At 48.1% G+C, this 16,448-nt stretch overlaps 5 protein-coding genes across 5 annotated transcripts; 4 read left to right on the plus strand and 1 right to left on the minus strand.

Moving 5' to 3' along the window:
* Window positions 1–43: 43 nt before the first annotated feature.
* On the plus strand, window positions 44–1,958 carry SmydA-7 (SET and MYND domain containing, arthropod-specific, member 7). Its single transcript, XM_001360987.4, has 4 exons — window positions 44–192; window positions 251–338; window positions 412–1,675; window positions 1,748–1,958. The coding sequence occupies exons 2-4, from the start codon at window positions 286–288 to the stop codon at window positions 1,898–1,900; spliced, it is 1,470 nt and encodes a 489-aa protein (XP_001361024.2). The 5' UTR covers window positions 44–192; window positions 251–285; the 3' UTR covers window positions 1,901–1,958.
* Window positions 1,959–2,137: 179 nt separating this feature from the next.
* Window positions 2,138–3,993, plus strand: SmydA-6 (SET and MYND domain containing, arthropod-specific, member 6). The gene is made up of 4 exons (XM_001360988.4): window positions 2,138–2,247; window positions 2,317–2,445; window positions 2,522–3,662; window positions 3,719–3,993. Exons 1-4 carry the CDS (start codon window positions 2,183–2,185, stop codon window positions 3,887–3,889), a joined length of 1,506 nt encoding a protein of 501 aa, XP_001361025.2. The 5' UTR covers window positions 2,138–2,182; the 3' UTR covers window positions 3,890–3,993.
* A 431-nt stretch (window positions 3,994–4,424) lies between these two features.
* ppk3 (pickpocket 3) lies at window positions 4,425–7,290 on the plus strand. Its single transcript, XM_001360989.4, has 6 exons — window positions 4,425–5,410; window positions 5,469–5,565; window positions 5,626–5,729; window positions 5,793–5,871; window positions 6,154–6,508; window positions 6,575–7,290. Exons 1-6 carry the CDS (start codon window positions 4,698–4,700, stop codon window positions 6,826–6,828), a joined length of 1,602 nt encoding a protein of 533 aa, XP_001361026.3. The 5' UTR covers window positions 4,425–4,697; the 3' UTR covers window positions 6,829–7,290.
* A 2-nt stretch (window positions 7,291–7,292) lies between these two features.
* bw (brown) lies at window positions 7,293–10,141 on the plus strand. The gene is made up of 7 exons (XM_002138500.3): window positions 7,293–7,470; window positions 7,553–7,785; window positions 7,850–8,430; window positions 8,495–8,689; window positions 8,748–8,853; window positions 8,914–9,472; window positions 9,531–10,141. Exons 1-7 carry the CDS (start codon window positions 7,320–7,322, stop codon window positions 9,716–9,718), a joined length of 2,013 nt encoding a protein of 670 aa, XP_002138536.1. The 5' UTR covers window positions 7,293–7,319; the 3' UTR covers window positions 9,719–10,141.
* Window positions 9,845–14,085, minus strand: mi (cyclin E-interacting protein minus). Its single transcript, XM_001360990.4, has 9 exons — window positions 13,799–14,085; window positions 13,543–13,615; window positions 12,392–13,482; window positions 12,194–12,328; window positions 11,993–12,127; window positions 11,867–11,928; window positions 11,185–11,792; window positions 10,962–11,122; window positions 9,845–10,894 (listed from the first exon to the last, which is right to left on the minus strand). Exons 2-9 carry the CDS (start codon window positions 13,612–13,614, stop codon window positions 10,279–10,281), a joined length of 2,880 nt encoding a protein of 959 aa, XP_001361027.3. The 5' UTR covers window position 13,615; window positions 13,799–14,085; the 3' UTR covers window positions 9,845–10,278.
* Between the last annotated feature and the right edge of the window lie 2,363 nt (window positions 14,086–16,448).

Raw genomic sequence — 16,448 nt, forward strand, 5'->3', positions numbered from 1 at the left:
AGTTACGCACGCAATTAGACAAAGTACTTAGCGGAATGGTCGAAAGCTGCGACCGGCGACAGGGCTGGGCATATATAGTACTACTCGTGAGAGTAGGGAAGCTCCTCGCGAGCATCGCATGGGTGTATATTTATAATTGCCGCTCCACCATTTTTATAGCGCTCAGTCGGTCAGTGGCGGCATCAGCTTTGGGTGAGTACCTTTCCACGTACTACGCTGAGTACGGACTGAATAGTTTTCTACTCCGCAGACAACAAGGGGCAGCAACAGCACAACACGTAATCGATGCAAGACTTCAGCGAAAAGATTCAGCAGGCGCACGATGAGAAGCTGGGCAGGTGCATACCCATTTGAGTTGGTTTTTTTATGTCCGTACAAATTTAAAACAGATTTGATTTTCATTCCATTTAGGCATCTGGTGGCCAACATCAACATCGATGCTGGCGAAACGTTGCTGGAGGAGCGGCCGCTGTTGGTTGCCCCACACTGGGAGTGCGCCCAGCTGAAGTGCGCCCAGTGCATGGAGGAGTCGTATGTGATGTGTCGCAAGTGCCAAGTGTTTCCGCTCTGCATGGACTGCAGCCAGCACAATGACTTCGAGTGCGAGTTCTTTGCCAGTGGTGCAGGGAGCAGAATATGCAAGGATCTGCTTGTGAAGAACTATGGAATATGTGCGTTGCTGAAGCTACTCCTGCTGCTCGAGGATCCAGCAACGCGAGCTGACTGCCAGACACTCTTCCAGCGGTCCGTGGATCTAGAGGACTATCGCGATGGCGAGGGCATGTGGCAGGAACACGAGGAGCAAGTAGTGCGCCCGCTCCTGGCCAGTGGCTTGGTTGAGGCCTTGCCCACGCAGCAGTTGACAGCGGACGTGCTCCATGCCCACTGCGTGCGCATTGATTGCAACGCCTTCGAAGTGACTGGTCGGGATGGCGAGACCTTGAAAGGGGTCTTCATCTGTGGAGCTGGCCTGCCCCACCACTGTGTTCCCAACACGGTTGTGGCCCTGGACGAGCAGTTTAACATGAAGCTGTACGCAGCCGTACCCCTGAATGCCGGCGATGTTATCTACAACTCCTACACGAATCCCCTGATGGGCACCAGCCAGCGACAGCATCAGCTGCGCCTCAGCCGCCACCTGGACTGCTCCTGCTCTCGCTGCCAGGACGCCACAGAAATGGGAACTCACATGAGCAGCATGAAGTGCCGAGAATGCTCTGCAGGCTTCTCCATCTGCGAGATTGGTCCGGATGGCAGTGGGAACTGGCGATGCGTGGACTGCAATGCGATCCTGCCAGCTGTCGATGTCCATGAGGTGCTGGCCGAGGCGGGCGACGCCCTGGTCGACGCAAAGGGTGAACTTCAAGTCTACGAATCTCTGTTGGTGCGCTACCAGCAGCTCCTCCACCCCAATCACTTTCTGCTGCTGGATATCAAACAGAATATTGCCAGCATCCTGAGAGCTGCAGCTCTGATGAACTCCATGGAGCAGCCCTGCAAGAAACTCCTCGCCCGCCGCGTCGAATTGTGCTCCGATCTACTTCCGGTGTGTCGAGCAGTGGTTCCTGGCATCTCCAAGCTGTACGCCATTGCACTCTTCGAGTATCTGCTGGCGCTTGTGGAGCTCATAGAACTACAGTTTGCCGAGAGCGATCTGGACAAGAAGGAATATGTGGTTTGTAGCTCGGCCTCTAGGCTCACTGTCAAAGTGTGTCCTCTATTTATCCAGTGTTTACCGTGGTTTCAGGCTCAGTTGAGGATTGGCAGTCAGGTGGCCAAGGAAGCTCTCGATTTGCTGCGCTTTGAGCCGGAGAACTCAGCCGAGGGATATCTCTCCGACCGGATCTCCATGGAACTAGAGCGAATTGATTCAGATTTAATGAAGTATGGCGGCCGGTAGTTCGCACCAGCGACGGTGTGTAAATTTAAAATAAAAAAATAAAACAAAATAGAATAGATTAGACCAAAGGGAAGTGGAAAGAATGCCCTTCTCGTTGTCGTTTCTGTGTGCACATGCAGGGCCAGAGACGGTTCAACGCTTGGTTCGAGGGAAATCAGTGACCAAGAAATAAATAAAGAATCGAAACGCCTTTTAATTAAAAATAACTCGGAACAGCACTGCACTCGAGCATACTGTCAGTATGCCAAAGTTAGCCAAAGGGAACGGGATAGACAATAGACCATGGCTGCAGTCTCCGACGATTTTGCCAAGAAATGCGAGTTGAAGCAGAACGAGACGCTGGGCAGGTGGGATAAGCAGGAAAGCCCCTTAATTGCTCCCTAATCAGCCGCCGATCCTCATGCCGATCCTTTTAGATTTGTGGTAGCCCGATGCGATCTCAGCGCTGGAGAAACTCTGCTTCTGGAGCAGCCTATTGTGGTCCTGCCCCACATTGGCGACAGACGCTGTTTCAAGTGCTTCAAGCTTACCGCCACCTTCTGCGGGTAGGTCGAGAATCTCGATCCCCGATTCCTCCTCCGATTCTGCACCATGGCTTATGTAATTTTTGTTCTTTTTTAGAAAGTGCCGACTCCTTTCCTTGTGCGAGGACTGCGCTGGCCACGATGAGCGCGACTGCCAGCGACTGAGGGAACTGCAGCTGTCAGACGAGCAAGTGCAGATACTGCAGGAAAAGGCCAACACAGAGGTGCAGCCGGCTCTTGCATGTCTGCTGCTGGGGGAACACCAGCACAGCAGGCCCCTATTCGAGGAAATGTCACAGATGGAGACCCATTTGGAGGCTAGGCGAGGAACGGAAATATGGAATCGCTATCAGGCACACGCATACGCTCCGCTCGAGGCAACTGGTGTGGTAAAGCAGCTGCACAGCGCTTCAGGCAATGCAGTGGATGAAATCCTGGTGCAGAGGCTCTTGGGGATTCTGGATGTGAATGTTTACGAGATTCGCGCCCCGGAGCAAGGCGGCGCCATGAGAGGACTGTACCGAAGAGCGGCTCTCTTCGCGCACAGTTGCATGCCCAACCTGGAGACAGCCATCGATGACGAGAGGCGCATCAAGGTGTTTGCCAATCGTCAAATAACAGCCGGAGAAATTCTCTACATCTGCTACACCAGTGTGCTGCTGGGCAACGAGGAGAGGCGCCATATTCTGAAGACGGGAAAATGCTTCGACTGCAGTTGTGCCCGCTGCCAGGATCCCACCGAGCTGGGCACCCATATGAGCAGCTTCATCTGCAGTGGGTGTGCCTGCTCCGGTGGATACATAGTGCGTCAGCTCGAAACGGGCACCTGGCAGTGTCTCCTCAATCCAGAGCACACACTGAAGCCGGAGTTTGTGTCCAACATGTTGGAGAGGGCCAAGGAGGAGATCTTCCATGCTCGCGGGGACATCTACCGGCTGGAATTGCTACTGGTCAAGATGAGCCGGCTACTCCATGGCAACCATTACCTGATGCTGGATCTGAAGCAAAACATAGCCTCTGTGCTTCGTCAGATTCTTCAGAATATGGCCCATAGTCCCAGCAGAAAGGTTTACGAGCGTAAAATTCGCGTGTGCCAAGAGCTTTTGCTAGTGCTAAAGGTGGTGGCTCCGGGAATCTCTCGACTAAAGGCCATTGCCCTCTACGAATTGGCCAACACGCAGGCGGAATTGGCCAGGAAGCTCTACAGTGAGCAGGAGCAGAGCTCTAGGGAGCTACTGGTGGGCAGAACGAACTGTTATGGAATGTTTACCAAATATGATTAATTTTTTTGTAGGGGGAACTAAATCAGACTGAGATTATGATGCGAGAAGCCTTGCGAATGTTGCTGTTTGAGCCCGTGGCCACTCCAGAGGGACAAATGTCGCGCAGTATGCTAAGGGAGCTAAAGGAGCTGCAGAATGACATCAAACTTCTGCAGGATTCAAATGATGATGTAGTAAACTAAAAAAACAATTGTTGGTTTCCAACGCTGCAACAGACCATTACGGTATTCGATGTGCTGTAAAACCATTTAAATTTATAAACAAAGCAGTAACATGGGTTCGTTAATTAGTATCTATCATTTGCCTGCACTGATGATAAACATTGGTGTGCCTCCGCCGTGCAGATGCAGATGTCAATTCACCAGGTCGCCCACTATGAGCTGTTCGTTGCTTTCCTGGTGCTGCAGGACCTAATCTTCACAATCAGCGGCTAGACAAGTTTGGCCTCTTCAGGTCAACTCCAAATCTCAGTGGCAGTTTCTGCGACGTCCTCTACATGGCTTTTAACTTCTTCAAGCGGCCTTAATGGTGGCCGGGTCTGATGCTGTTACGGGTCTACCAGTTGTTGTTTGTTGGGGCCGCAAAACTTTCCTGGTGTTCTGGAGTTACATCTCCATGTTTTTTCGTAGAGCTGAGGAAAAATAGATATTAGAGTCTTGGACATTGGACTTGAGTGCTGTGAAGCTCGACAGCGGCGGCGATGAACGCAATGCACTGTTCGCTCAAGTCAATCAGGGCGCTGACATCACCAAGAGTCAGTACGAGTTGTCCAGGTTTTTAGTATTGTTAATCAATCTTTTTTCTTTCGGCTCGCCACTGAACAGACCTGAATAAGGTCACTGGTCACTTTTGCACCGAACCATTTGTCCCTTTTGTGAAGAGACTTTATCGGAGTGGTGATGACCATTGTCATAAATCGCTAATGGGGGTCGCTCGCAATTAGTTTATTCCAACTGGATTGACATTTCAATAACAGCCCGCACGCACAGCATGTCCTATCATTTGGTCAGCATGGACAGCCGACAGTGGTGGTTCTGGTGGAAGCGGATCACTACTTGGACATGGAATAGACTGCTGGCCTTGCTACCAACAGTCTTAGCTGGCTTTAAAAGCTACTCGAGCCGACTCAGAGAGATGGCTGAAATAGCAGGAGCCGAAGCGGGCGTGTTGGCCATCAGTTTAATAGTTAACAGACAGCTCCACACCTTGGAGAGGTCCATCTGGCTAGTAGTTGTCCTGAGCAGTATCTACGCCGCTATTATGCTCAGCGGCCTGCAGTACGAGCGGTACCTCAACTCCCCCACAGTCATTTCGGTGGATCGAGACTACCGTGGCTGGAATGGATCGTTGCCGGCAGTCACCCTGTGCTACTACGATCACATAGACTCCTTTAAGGCGAACGAGTACATTCAGGATGTGTGGAACGTGTCCATTATTGATGAGGACTACTTCTACTTTATGGACTTCCTGTATGCGGTGGTCAATGCCACTGCCAGCAACTACGCGGAGCTGGCCAAGTTTGCGGAGGACGAGCGCTTTGACCAGGTGGACCTGTACGAACTGATACAGCGGGTGGATCGGCCCTTTGAGCAGGTCATTAGCAGCTTCGATGCCAACTTCAAGGTCCATGTCCAGATGGTGATGACAGAGCGCGGCTCCTGCTATGCCATCAACTCGCCGATGTCTTCGGTGTTAAGTGGAAAGTAAGTAGGCGAAAGGAGTGACACCTGATCATATTAGGGATTCAATTTGCGTTCACAGACCCATCGTCTATGAGGAGATGGAACAGCCGCTCTCCTGTCAGTACGGCAAGCAGCAGTGCTACATTCGGATGGACCTATACGAGAGCACGGGCGTGGTAAGATCCACACAATGATTCTATTGAGACTGTGTCTAAATCCGCGCGTCACCTTCCCAGCTGGACGTGCACTCGCCGTATGAGGTATCCGCAACAGAGGCGAACATTGTGGCGCTGCACAAATCCGATGAGATAACGGCCTCGTTCAAGGTGCTTGAGACGGTGTAAGTAGATCAAACATCTAGACACCATATAGAGATTGATTTATATGCTGACTTATTGCTTAGGGCCTCGAAAAACCTCTACGAACTGAGCGTGGCACAGCGCAAATGCGTGTTTAACAACGAGGAGACATCCAATCTAAAGGTACACTGCTCTGTGGTTCATCCCCACACAAATGTAGAGTATAGGATCAAAGACCTTCGTTTCGGTTTAGCAAGAAAAAAAATTTGGCAAGTCAAAAGCAGGTTAATGATCGTGAAAAGAAATTCCACGGGAATTGATATATTTTTGTTTGTTTTTTTTTATAAGATTTTCCGAATTTTCCCATAATTCCGAAATCAAACGTTTATTCTTATATCGCGTGTGCTATGTTTTTTCCCCTAGTTTATAAATTTTCTTACCATAGATATAATTATCTTTTTGTAGATTTATAGCAAATCCCTTTGCCTGGCTCGCTGTCGGGCTGTGATGGCACTGGAGATGTGCAATTGTGTGCCCTTCTTCTATCAGTTTGTGGAGGGACCTGGCTGCAATCCGGCGGGATTCGAGTGCCTGCTGGACTTCAAGTGGCCCATCTGGGCCCTGCACATATGCAAGTGCCCGTCGACGTGCACGGAGATCGAGTACACAATGCAGACGGTGAAAAAAAGTTCGTGGGGCGTGAAGAATAACGACGAGGTGGCGAGCAGTGAGACGGCTACCTCCAGCTTCCGATGGGACCTGATTCCGCCCAAGGTGCGCATGCGTCGTGATGTTGTCTACAGCTTTGAGGATCTCATAGGTAGGTGCAGAGTCCCGATGCACAGTCAAAGCAAATGTTTCTGAGCGGTTTATCCTCCATTTACAGTGTCCTTTGGCGGGGCATTGGCCTTCTTCGTGGGTGTCAGTGTGCTGGGTCTGGTGGAGATGGGCCATGTTCTTTTCCACAACATGCTCCTAGATATTTCCACTCTAATTCGCTGGGTCTACACTCAGGCCAGACGACACAGAGTCATCCACAGAGAGGTAGCGGAGGCGTCTACATCTAAGCACCGTCCTAGCCAGCAGCGTCTCTCGTTGGCCGACACAGCGGAACTGCCGCCGTTCGACTATGTGAATTGATAAGCGACAATTAGCTTGCCATCCAAATGCGGTCAAAAGTTTAATGTTACCCGCAATTTGCGCCGGTAGGAGGGTGCACAGGGCTGGGCTGGTTTTGGGGCCATATGTTGGGGGTAGAAAACGATGTCGCCGGCATAGACGTTGCCCAGTTGCCGCTCAGTCTTCGACGCGAACAGTTGTATGTGGTCTCTATCCCATCCCAGTTGTGAGCTCTCTCTTGGTGCCGTGATTAACAGACAGATTTAAGGTTTCCCCCCTGAATGAAAGAATGACGGTGTGATCAAATACCGTACCCACCGAGAGATATGCAAATACATTGTTCCTGACATAAGATAAGATAAGTGCTGCCATTCCATCCTCGAGCGAGCGAGTCAGACGAGGTAGGATTAGTGAACGCTCGATACAAGAGACAAACCAAATATAGAGATACAAAGAGTCGAAACAAAACGAGACCCATCCTTATCCGTCCATTGAACTCTTCTTGCTGTTGAATGAACGAGTCGGGGCCACAGCAGCAGCAGGGCCCGTCCCTGTGCCTGGAGTGGAAGCATCTCAATTACTATGTGCCCGCCCAGGAGCAGAGCAACTACAGCTTCTGGAACGAGTGCCGCAAGAAGCGTGAGCTGAGGATACTCCAAGACGGTAAGGCTACTCCACTGTTGGAGTGTGGGAATGGGAATAGGAATTGGATTGATTGCGGTGTGGGGGTGTGTCACCATTGCAGCTAGCGGTCACATGAATACCGGCGACCTCATCGCCATATTGGGCGGCTCGGGAGCTGGAAAAACCACATTGCTGGCAGCGATTTCGCAACGATTGCGGGGTAACCTAACCGGGGATGTGGTTTTGAACGGAATGGCCATGAAGCGGAATCAGATGACGCGTATCTCCAGCTTTCTGCCGCAGTTCGAGATCAATCTTAAAACTTTTACGGCCTACGAGCATCTCTACTTCATGGTAGGTCACTGCACTCTCTCCTCTAGACATTTTTCCAACACACTTTTATTGAACCTTTGATCAGTCGCACTTCAAGATGCATCGCCGCACCACCAAGGCGGAAAAGCGTCAACGCGTGGTGGATCTGTTGCTGGCTGTGGGTCTCAGGGACTCAGCCCACACTCGCATCCAACAGCTGTCCGGGGGAGAGCGGAAACGCCTAAGTTTGGCCGAAGAGCTGATCACAGATCCTATCTTTCTGTTTTGCGACGAGCCCACGACAGGCCTGGACAGCTTCAGCGCCTACTCGGTGATCAAGACGCTGCGTCATCTGTGCACCCGTCGCCGCATAACCAAGCACTCTCTGAGCCAGGTGTACGGCGAGGACTCCTTCGAAACGGCCAGTGGCGAGAGCAGCGGCAGCAACTCCATCGAAATGGAGATTGTTGGCAGATCGCACGAAAGTCTGCTGCAAGGAATGCGGGATCTGCCCACGCTGGGCCTCCTAAACAGCAGTCCGAACGGATCGCTCAAGAAGGCGGCTATTTGCTCCATCCACCAGCCCACGTCGGACATCTTTGAGCTCTTCACCCACATTATTCTGATGGATGGCGGCCGGATTGTCTACCAGGGTCGGACCGAGCAGGCAGCCAAGTTCTTCACAGAGTGAGCATCCTCGTATTTCGCAGCTAATTTCCATGGTCCATTGACGCTTCTATCTCTGCTACAGTCTGGGCTATGAACTTCCAATAAACTGCAATCCTGCTGATTTCTACCTAAAGACGCTGGCGGACAATCAGGGAGCAAAGAATGCCGGCGCCTTACTGCGTGCCAGGTATGAGCACGATACAGATGGACTCTACAGCGGCAGTTGGCTGCTGGCCCGCAGCTACAGCGGGGATTACCTGAAGCATATGCAGAGTTTGTGAGTGACATCATAAGGGGGATATAATTCAGTTGCTTAAATTATAAATCGCTTCCAGCAAGAAGATACGTTGGATATACCAGGTATATCTGCTAATGGTTCGCTTCATGACTGAAGATCTGCGGAATATCAAAAGCGGCCTCATTGGCTTTGGATTTTTTATGGTGCGTTGGTCAATCCTCCTCCTCCCGCAAGGATTTGTAATCCATGTGGGCTTCTTTCAGATCACCTCTGTGACGCTCTCTTTAATGTACTCCGGTATTGGTGGCTTGACCCAACGCACCGTACAGGATGTGGGAGGTTCCATATTCATGCTCAGCACCGAGATGATCTTCACGTTCAGTTACGGCGTCACCTACATATTTCCCGCCGCCTTGCCGATCATACGGCGGGAGGTGGGAGAGGGCACCTACAGCCTTTCCGCCTATTATGTGGCCCTGGTGCTGTCCTTTGTGCCGGTGGCATTCTTCAAGGGCTACGTCTTCCTGTCGGTTATCTATGCCTCCATTTACTATACGCGTGGCTTTCTGCTCTACCTGTACATGGGCCTGCTCATGAGTCTCTCTGCCGTAGCCGCCGTAGGCTATGGCGTCTTCCTCTCCAGCCTCTTTGAGTCGGACAAAATGGCATCAGAGTGTGCGGCGCCATTCGATCTGATCTTCCTGCTATTCGGTGGCGTATATATGAATGTGGACACTTGGCCGGGGCTCAAGTACTTGTCGCTCTTCTTCTATTCAAATGAGGCGCTGATGTACAAGTTCTGGATTGACATTGACACCATTGGTGAGGTGGATACATTGGATTTCATTCAAACATGTATCTAGGAATCTCTTCCTTTTAGATTGCCCCATCAACGCGGACCATCCGTGCGTGAAGAGTGGCCTAGAGGTATTGCAGCAGGCCTCCTACCGCACCGCCGACTACACCTACTGGCTAGACTGCTTCAGTCTCCTGCTCGTGGCCGTAGTCTTCCACATCGTATCGTTCGGCCTAGTGCGGCGCTACATCCATCGCAGTGGTTACTATTGAATCGGAGCCGACTTTTATTTATCCAATTTCACATCTTACAAACATTGACTCGGCGCTTCAGGTAATTACACATTTGGCTGAGGCTGAGCTGGTTAAAATTTGTATATTTTAAGCACAAACTGCTGATGGGTTTACTTTATGTATTTAAGCCTAAAACTTCAGTGGAAAATATTGCATTGATCGAGCGCGGGGGTCGCATAAAATAAATCCCAATTGTGTCGTTAATCTTAGCTGAATTGCAACTAATTTGCAATCATGATACGATACGTGTTCCGGGCGAGAATAGTGGGATGCAATCTATAAGACCAGACCCATATCTGTATATGATCAATTGTACAATCAATTCAAAGGGGTTGTCTTCCTACCATTTATGCTGCACTTGCAATTAAATAAATTAAGCTAAAACAACCAAAAAAAAAAAAATGTAAACAGATCATTGTAAATATTCTGCTTGCATTGTCCATAAATCGTGGAGGGGTGGATGGATGGCCAAGTAGAGTGTTACATTCACCCATTTATCTTTAAACAAATGTCGCCTTCCAGGGGGCACTGATGATACATTAGCTGTCAAAAGAAATCTGTCGCTTGGCCTTGACCCCTGAGCTGTGGCTGGTGATGGGGGGTACTTGGAACTTCCGTGCCGAGCCATTACTGCCGCCGCCTCCGTAGTAAGGACTGATGTTTCGCTGATCCTTGCCCGTGAAATTCTTCTGCGCTGACCGCCGCAGCTCACCGTCCACGTTTTCGCGCAGCGCCAGGCCGCCCAGATTGCTTTTAGAGGAGCTATTCTGCAATGTCAGATTGGACCTGATGGGCTGCTGCTGCTGCTCCTTGCAGAACAGATCCTCGGAAATACGATCCATCAGACTGGACTGGGTGTCTGTGCAGGCGGTGGCTTGACTCGTCTGGCTCATGGCAAACGCGTCAACCGAGTTCTCGCTGCCGAATAAGCTGTGAATGGATTGCGAAACCTGCAGCGAGGTCGACTGCTGCGAGGAACAACTGCTGGCTTGCGACAGCAATATTTTGCGCTGGGCAAACTCCTCGGGTCCAATGTAGCCGGAGAGTCGTGTGCTCGACAGCCGCTTGGCCTCGCTCTCCTGACTCCGGGCCTGCATGTAAACGTCATCGGTATTCTTTCCTGCTACCACGCTGTAGGCAAACTTCTTGGCCAACCTGAAAGGGAAAACGAATGCCAATATAGCTGATTCTGAATGCCGAAGCCTAGCTGGCATGAACTTACCGAAGCAGTGTCTCGCTGTTGCTGGTCGTGTGTCCCAGGTAGAACTCTTGGAAGATCCGCTTCACAATGCGTGTCAAGTCAGACGCATGCTGGCGGAAACTCTCATGTTTCGCCGTGATCTTTCTCTCCTGCAAAGCTTGCGACACGGCCCAGAGCATTTTCTGCATAAAAGAAGTAAAAATGTGAGTGATATGAAGCCAGTACTGCCCTCAATGAAACCCACCTTGCGCTGGTTATCCGTCATGCTGCTGTTGGGCGTGGCACTCATATCGGAGTGCGCCCGTGGCAGTTTACTCAGAAGAGGAGTGCCGATGGACGAGCTGGTGGCCAGGCTACTGCTGCTGCCGCTTAGTCCTAGACCGAGGCGGGCATTGCTGACAGACATAGACACAGTTGACGTCATCCTCTGCTGATGCGCTGCTGTGGAGGAACCAGCTCCAATACAAAAGCTCTGACTCTTGATCTTCAGGGCACGCGGCGTCAGTCCACTTGCGCCGCTGCTGTCGGACCGGAATAGCTTTCTGCTCTGGCTAGCCAGCTCCGCATCTTCATCATCGCAGGCATTGCGCTTCCGCTTGAGCAGCGTCTCTAGGTGATTGCTGCTGCTGCTGCCCTGGTGGTCGGGCGAGAAGAGGGCACGCTTCGATTTTTCCACGCGATCTGCGATCTCCGGCTTGAAAAGAGGCTTGGGCGGCCTCAATTGTTGCTGCTGGAGGGTCTTGGCTGGACTTTGGAAAAGGGCGCGCTTTGAGGTTTCCCTCGAGGGTCCCGGCTTAATGAGATCGGTGCGACAGAGTCGTTTGCGCGCCGACGAAGTTGGCGTTTTACGCGCTAAAAAACCACACAAATCATCATAATGACATACATTTTGGTTAATATTTGGCTTATCTTATCTTCAAACATACCTTTCTTCTTGCTGCCGGGCGTTTTCCTTTTGGGTGTGGCTTTTCTTTTGTTGCGCACTTTTCTGTAAGGCAAAACCAAAGAATTAAGACACTTCCATGGCGACACAAGGTACTCAAGGAACTTACTTCGTGTCAAGTAAAATTTGCGGTCCTATCGAGCTGTTCAGCTTGAGGGAATTTGTGGCCAGATTTGCAGATGAAAATATGGCCCGTCGCTTTGCCAGATGACTGAGACGATTGCCAGGTGATTGGGTCAGCATTCTATAAAGTTTAATGGGTTCTCACATTTAATAATTATATAAAATGAAAATATAATATGCAACTCACTTCATGCGCATGTTTCGCTTCTTGGCACTCGATGGGGAACGCACATACGACGTGGCTGTCTCCACGCCTACATAGCGATCCACCACGGACATACTGAGGTATTCATTTTGTTCGGCAGCCTTGTTCAAATTGTAACTAAACAGGGATAGCAAATTTTTCCGTAAATTCACCCATTATTCAGACCTTTGATGGACTCACCTCAGTCCATGTTGCCTCACGCCCAGCACCTCGCGCCAGCCCATGTTCTGCGCATCAGACAGGCTGTGCGTGGGCTTGAACAATGAGGAGCTGTTGCTGATTTCGCTCTCCGCAATGATGGCCGCTGAGGTGGAGGGTTTTTGAGAGAGAAAGTTGAGAACCTGTTCCTTCATATCTATAACCGTTGAAATTACATCCACATCGGGAGTGGTGACAGTCGGCGGCGGACGTACGCCCTGCAGACATCGTCGTATCCTTCGATAAAGTTCCCGCTCGCGTCGGCAGTTTTCCAGGAAATGAGAGCGCGGGTCGCTGCCGTTGAGTTGAGAGGTCGATGCTTCCTGTGTCTGCTCGTCCGCAAAACTCGACTCTGTTGGGGCAGTGAGTGACCTGCGGGGGCGCACATCACTTACACATTGCGACTCCTCCAGGACTTCGGGCAGATCTTCGAGAGTTCTTGCCGGGGCTTTGGAGGGCACTTGATCGACGTTCTCCGCATCGTCGTCACTGTCGGCAAAGAGATCCGGCGAGCGTTCGTTGCTGTATTTTTGTTGTGAGGTATTTACTGAGGTTTCCAACACAGTGGAGAGTCGAGGGTCGGCAGTGGAGGGACCTGGTTGCTGCTGCTGCTGCTCCTTCTCCTCAGGTCTCTCAGTTAGACTTTTGATTTTGCCATCGAAGCTAAGGCAGCTACTGTCCTTCGTTGTGATCGTGGCTGCTGTTTCGGGAACTGACACAGCCATGTCGACAGCGTTGCAGCTATTTTCCTCCATTAGGGTGTCGTAGAATCTGGGAAAGACAATCCTTCCCGGGGACGGTCGTTGAGCTGATGAGGCCTTTACTTCGGGCAGCTTTAGGGCTGGCAGTTGGGAGCCATACAAACGCTCATTGACCTGGCCGTAGGGGCTCTCGCCAAAGCCACGGAATTGCGATTCTTGGCTGCCCTTAATATTATTTGGCGGCGTACCCGTTTCTGTTGTCCGACAGGCTAGGACGGGTTCATTGCTCAGTGGTTTTGGTTTCATTAGATATGGCAGATTCATATGCTCCTCGTCAGATATGTGTCCCTCATTGTTTTCACTGAGCGAAGACTGAAAAAACAGCACTAATTGAATTATTATTCTCCTAGAGAAAGACAAGTTTTTGCATACCCCGCTTCCTGTAGACGGTTCCGATTCATAACTATTGTTAATTTTGTGCCTCAAAGAGTTGCTGGCTGCCATTCTTTAATTAAAAATAGATTTTTTGTTGTAGTACTGATGGTTATGCACGCGGCATTATGTACAGGCTCGCTCCAATTTTTGGAGCATAATCCGAATGAAAATGAAAGCACAAGAGCACAAAAGCCGCTGACTCTCGATTTGTCGGTTATCTGTGGTTGCATCAATCGGCTAAAAGTGCATTTACCTTTTGGAAATGTGGCACTTTTCCCCAGGTGTCAGAAAACTCCGCACTTCACTTAAGCTGCCCTAGCGAAAAACGCGCGTAGATGGTGAATTTGTGCGCGCATTTAGTGCGGTCCAGTCGCACGCAATCACACCCTCTGCTATATCCAATTGTGCGTCCGTCTTTCCTTGATCTCAGTTCATCTTCATAATGGCATTCAAAGCACTAGTTATTAATTAATTTATGTGTTAATTTATTTATTTTCAAAAAGGTTGGTGTGAACATCTGCAGCTTGACCGCGGATAATAATATACCAAATATGCGGTCTCATTTTCAAAATATACTGGAAATATACTAACGAATTCAAGTTCTATTATTCATATTCCCCGTTTTCTTTGTTCCGTTGAATATTACCAGCTATATAGAATATTTAGCCATGCCCACATAATTTTATACGATTAATGAATCAATTTTCTACAAGATTGGATAGTTTTTAATCCTTGCTTTTATTGTATTTATTGTAAAAAAAGGTTTAAACCAAATAGTTCAACAAAAAAAAGAGTCGCAATGTTGCTGGTATTTGAAGACGAGATGCGTGTATAGCCCTTTGTACACCCTATTTCGCTAATTTTATATGAAGATCAAACGCAATTTATTAAGACCTTTTCTCAAATTGATATGTTTTTGACTTATTTATGTGTATTATTAGTATCTCGTGTATATTTTTGTCGATCCTGATACCTACTGAGCCTTGGAAGACAAACGTATTCACAACTCTATAACATCCATTTCCCCCAGGGTATGTGTGCTTGGAACTAGCAACATGTTTACGTATGGAATGAGACTCATTGTTGCAATAGCGAAACTGGGGCGAATCGGGTATTGCCTATATTTCAAGCTATATAGATTTGCCAACTTAGCTTCATTCCATAGATAAATGCATTTTCTACAAGATTGCTTCTTTAAATTACCTTAATGTATTTTATTTTGACCAAAAAACGGTTTTCAAGTAAATGTTGCCGCAACTTTTGTGTATGGAATGCGCAACATTTGTGTATGGAATGAGACTCATTGTTGCTAAAGCGAACTGGGGCGAACTGCGGCGAACTGCGGCGAACTGCGGCGAATTCAAATTTCTCATATTCTTTGTTCCGTTGAATAATACTATCTATATAGAACATTTAGCCATGCCCACTCAATTTTGTACGATTGATAAATCAATGCTATACATGATTGGTCTATTCGAAATACTTGCATTTATTGGATTTTCATATAAAATTGAAAATTAAATTAATAGATTGATGAAATTTAAAAAAATACCATGGGAGCGCGGCGAAAACCAGTATTTCCACAGTATGACCCTCAGAACAGCACCGAAATATACGGTCTCATTTGAAAAATATACCGAGTGGTGCGCGCCAAATCGAAATTTTTTGAATGTGAGCGACAAGGATTTAAATGTTGTCAACCGGGCCTTTATCTATGCCCACAAAATTTTATACGATTAATGAATCAATTTTCTACACAATTGGTTAGTTTTTAGTCCTTGCTTTTATTGTATTTTGACTAAACACGGTTTTCAAGTAAATGTTGCCGCAACATTGTGTATGGAATGGGACTCATTGTTGCTAAATCGAACTGCGGCGAAATCAAATTCGATTCAAAAAACGACCAATTCCTCATATTCTTTGTTCCGTTGAATAATACTATCTATATAGAACATCTAGCCATGCCCACTCAATTTTGTAGGATTGATGAATCAATTCTATACATGATTGGCCTATTCGAAATACTTGCATTTATTGCATTTTTATATAAAATTGAAAATTAAATTAATAGATGACAAAAAGACAATTTAGCACTAAAAAACACCATAGGGAGCGCGGCGAAAACCAGTTTCTACAGTATATACGGTCTCACTTGAAAAATATACCGAGTTGTGCGCGCCAAATCGAAATTTTTTGAATGTGAGCGACAAGGATTTAAATGTTGTCAACCGGGCCTTTATCTATGCCCACATAATTTTATACGATTAATGAATCAATTTTCTACACAATTGGTTAGTTTTTAGTCCTTGCTTTTATTGTATTTTGACTAAAACACGGTTTTCAAGTAAATGTTGCCGCAACATTGTGGATGGAATGGGACTCATTGTTGCTAAATCGAACTGCGGCGAATTCAAATTCCTCATATTCTTTGTTCCGTTGAATAATACTATCGATATGGAATATTTAGCCATGCCCACTCAGTTTTGCACGATTGATGAATCAATTCTATACATGATTGGCCTATTCGAAATACTTGCATTTATTGCATTTTTATATAAAATTGAAAATTAAATTAATAGATGACAAAAATACCATTTAGCACTAAAAAACACCACATGGAGCGCGGCGAAAACCAGTTTCTACAGTATATACGGTCTCACTTGTAAAATATACCGATTTCATACGATTAATGAATCAATTTTCTACTTAACTGGCTTATTTTTATTACTTGCTTTTATTGGAATACCGCTGAAAATGAAATTTAATAGATTGATGAAATTGACAAAATATACCATTATATACTGATATACCGTAAATATACCGTCGGTTCAAAAATACCGAAAAGTATTCAAAATACCAGAAACGGTCACCCTGCTGCTCGTAGCAAGATGTTAACGCGTCGC

The sequence above is a fragment of the Drosophila pseudoobscura genome, chromosome 3 (assembly GCF_009870125.1).
Source record: "Drosophila pseudoobscura strain MV-25-SWS-2005 chromosome 3, UCI_Dpse_MV25, whole genome shotgun sequence".
NCBI lineage: Eukaryota > Metazoa > Arthropoda > Insecta > Diptera > Drosophilidae > Drosophila > Drosophila pseudoobscura.

What these genes read in the sequence shown, in the direction of transcription:
- SmydA-7 (XM_001360987.4), top strand. Translation starts at nt 286, where the DNA reads ATGCAAGACTTCAGCGAAAAGATTCAGCAGGCGCACGATGAGAAGCTG. An exon ending in CACGATGAGAAGCTGGGCAG is followed by an intron (nt 339 to 411) that starts GTGCATACCCAT and finishes CATTCCATTTAG; the next exon opens with GCATCTGGTGGCCAACATCA. An exon ending in TGGACAAGAAGGAATATGTG is followed by an intron (nt 1,676 to 1,747) that starts GTTTGTAGCTCG and finishes CCGTGGTTTCAG; the next exon opens with GCTCAGTTGAGGATTGGCAG.
- SmydA-6 (XM_001360988.4), top strand. Translation starts at nt 2,183, where the DNA reads ATGGCTGCAGTCTCCGACGATTTTGCCAAGAAATGCGAGTTGAAGCAG. An exon ending in CAGAACGAGACGCTGGGCAG is followed by an intron (nt 2,248 to 2,316) that starts GTGGGATAAGCA and finishes CGATCCTTTTAG; the next exon opens with ATTTGTGGTAGCCCGATGCG. An exon ending in AGAGCTCTAGGGAGCTACTG is followed by an intron (nt 3,663 to 3,718) that starts GTGGGCAGAACG and finishes ATTTTTTTGTAG; the next exon opens with GGGGAACTAAATCAGACTGA.
- ppk3 (XM_001360989.4), top strand. Translation starts at nt 4,698, where the DNA reads ATGTCCTATCATTTGGTCAGCATGGACAGCCGACAGTGGTGGTTCTGG. An exon ending in TATACGAGAGCACGGGCGTG is followed by an intron (nt 5,566 to 5,625) that starts GTAAGATCCACA and finishes TCACCTTCCCAG; the next exon opens with CTGGACGTGCACTCGCCGTA. An exon ending in TTCAAGGTGCTTGAGACGGT is followed by an intron (nt 5,730 to 5,792) that starts GTAAGTAGATCA and finishes CTTATTGCTTAG; the next exon opens with GGCCTCGAAAAACCTCTACG.
- bw (XM_002138500.3), top strand. Translation starts at nt 7,320, where the DNA reads ATGAACGAGTCGGGGCCACAGCAGCAGCAGGGCCCGTCCCTGTGCCTG. An exon ending in ACGAGCATCTCTACTTCATG is followed by an intron (nt 7,786 to 7,849) that starts GTAGGTCACTGC and finishes ACCTTTGATCAG; the next exon opens with TCGCACTTCAAGATGCATCG. An exon ending in CTGAAGCATATGCAGAGTTT is followed by an intron (nt 8,690 to 8,747) that starts GTGAGTGACATC and finishes AATCGCTTCCAG; the next exon opens with CAAGAAGATACGTTGGATAT.
- mi (XM_001360990.4), bottom strand. Translation starts at nt 13,614, where the DNA reads ATGGCAGCCAGCAACTCTTTGAGGCACAAAATTAACAATAGTTATGAA. An exon ending in GTGAGGCAACATGGACTGAG is followed by an intron (nt 12,329 to 12,391) that starts GTGAGTCCATCA and finishes ATCCCTGTTTAG; the next exon opens with TTACAATTTGAACAAGGCTG. An exon ending in CAAATTTTACTTGACACGAA is followed by an intron (nt 11,929 to 11,992) that starts GTAAGTTCCTTG and finishes TTTGCCTTACAG; the next exon opens with AAAAGTGCGCAACAAAAGAA.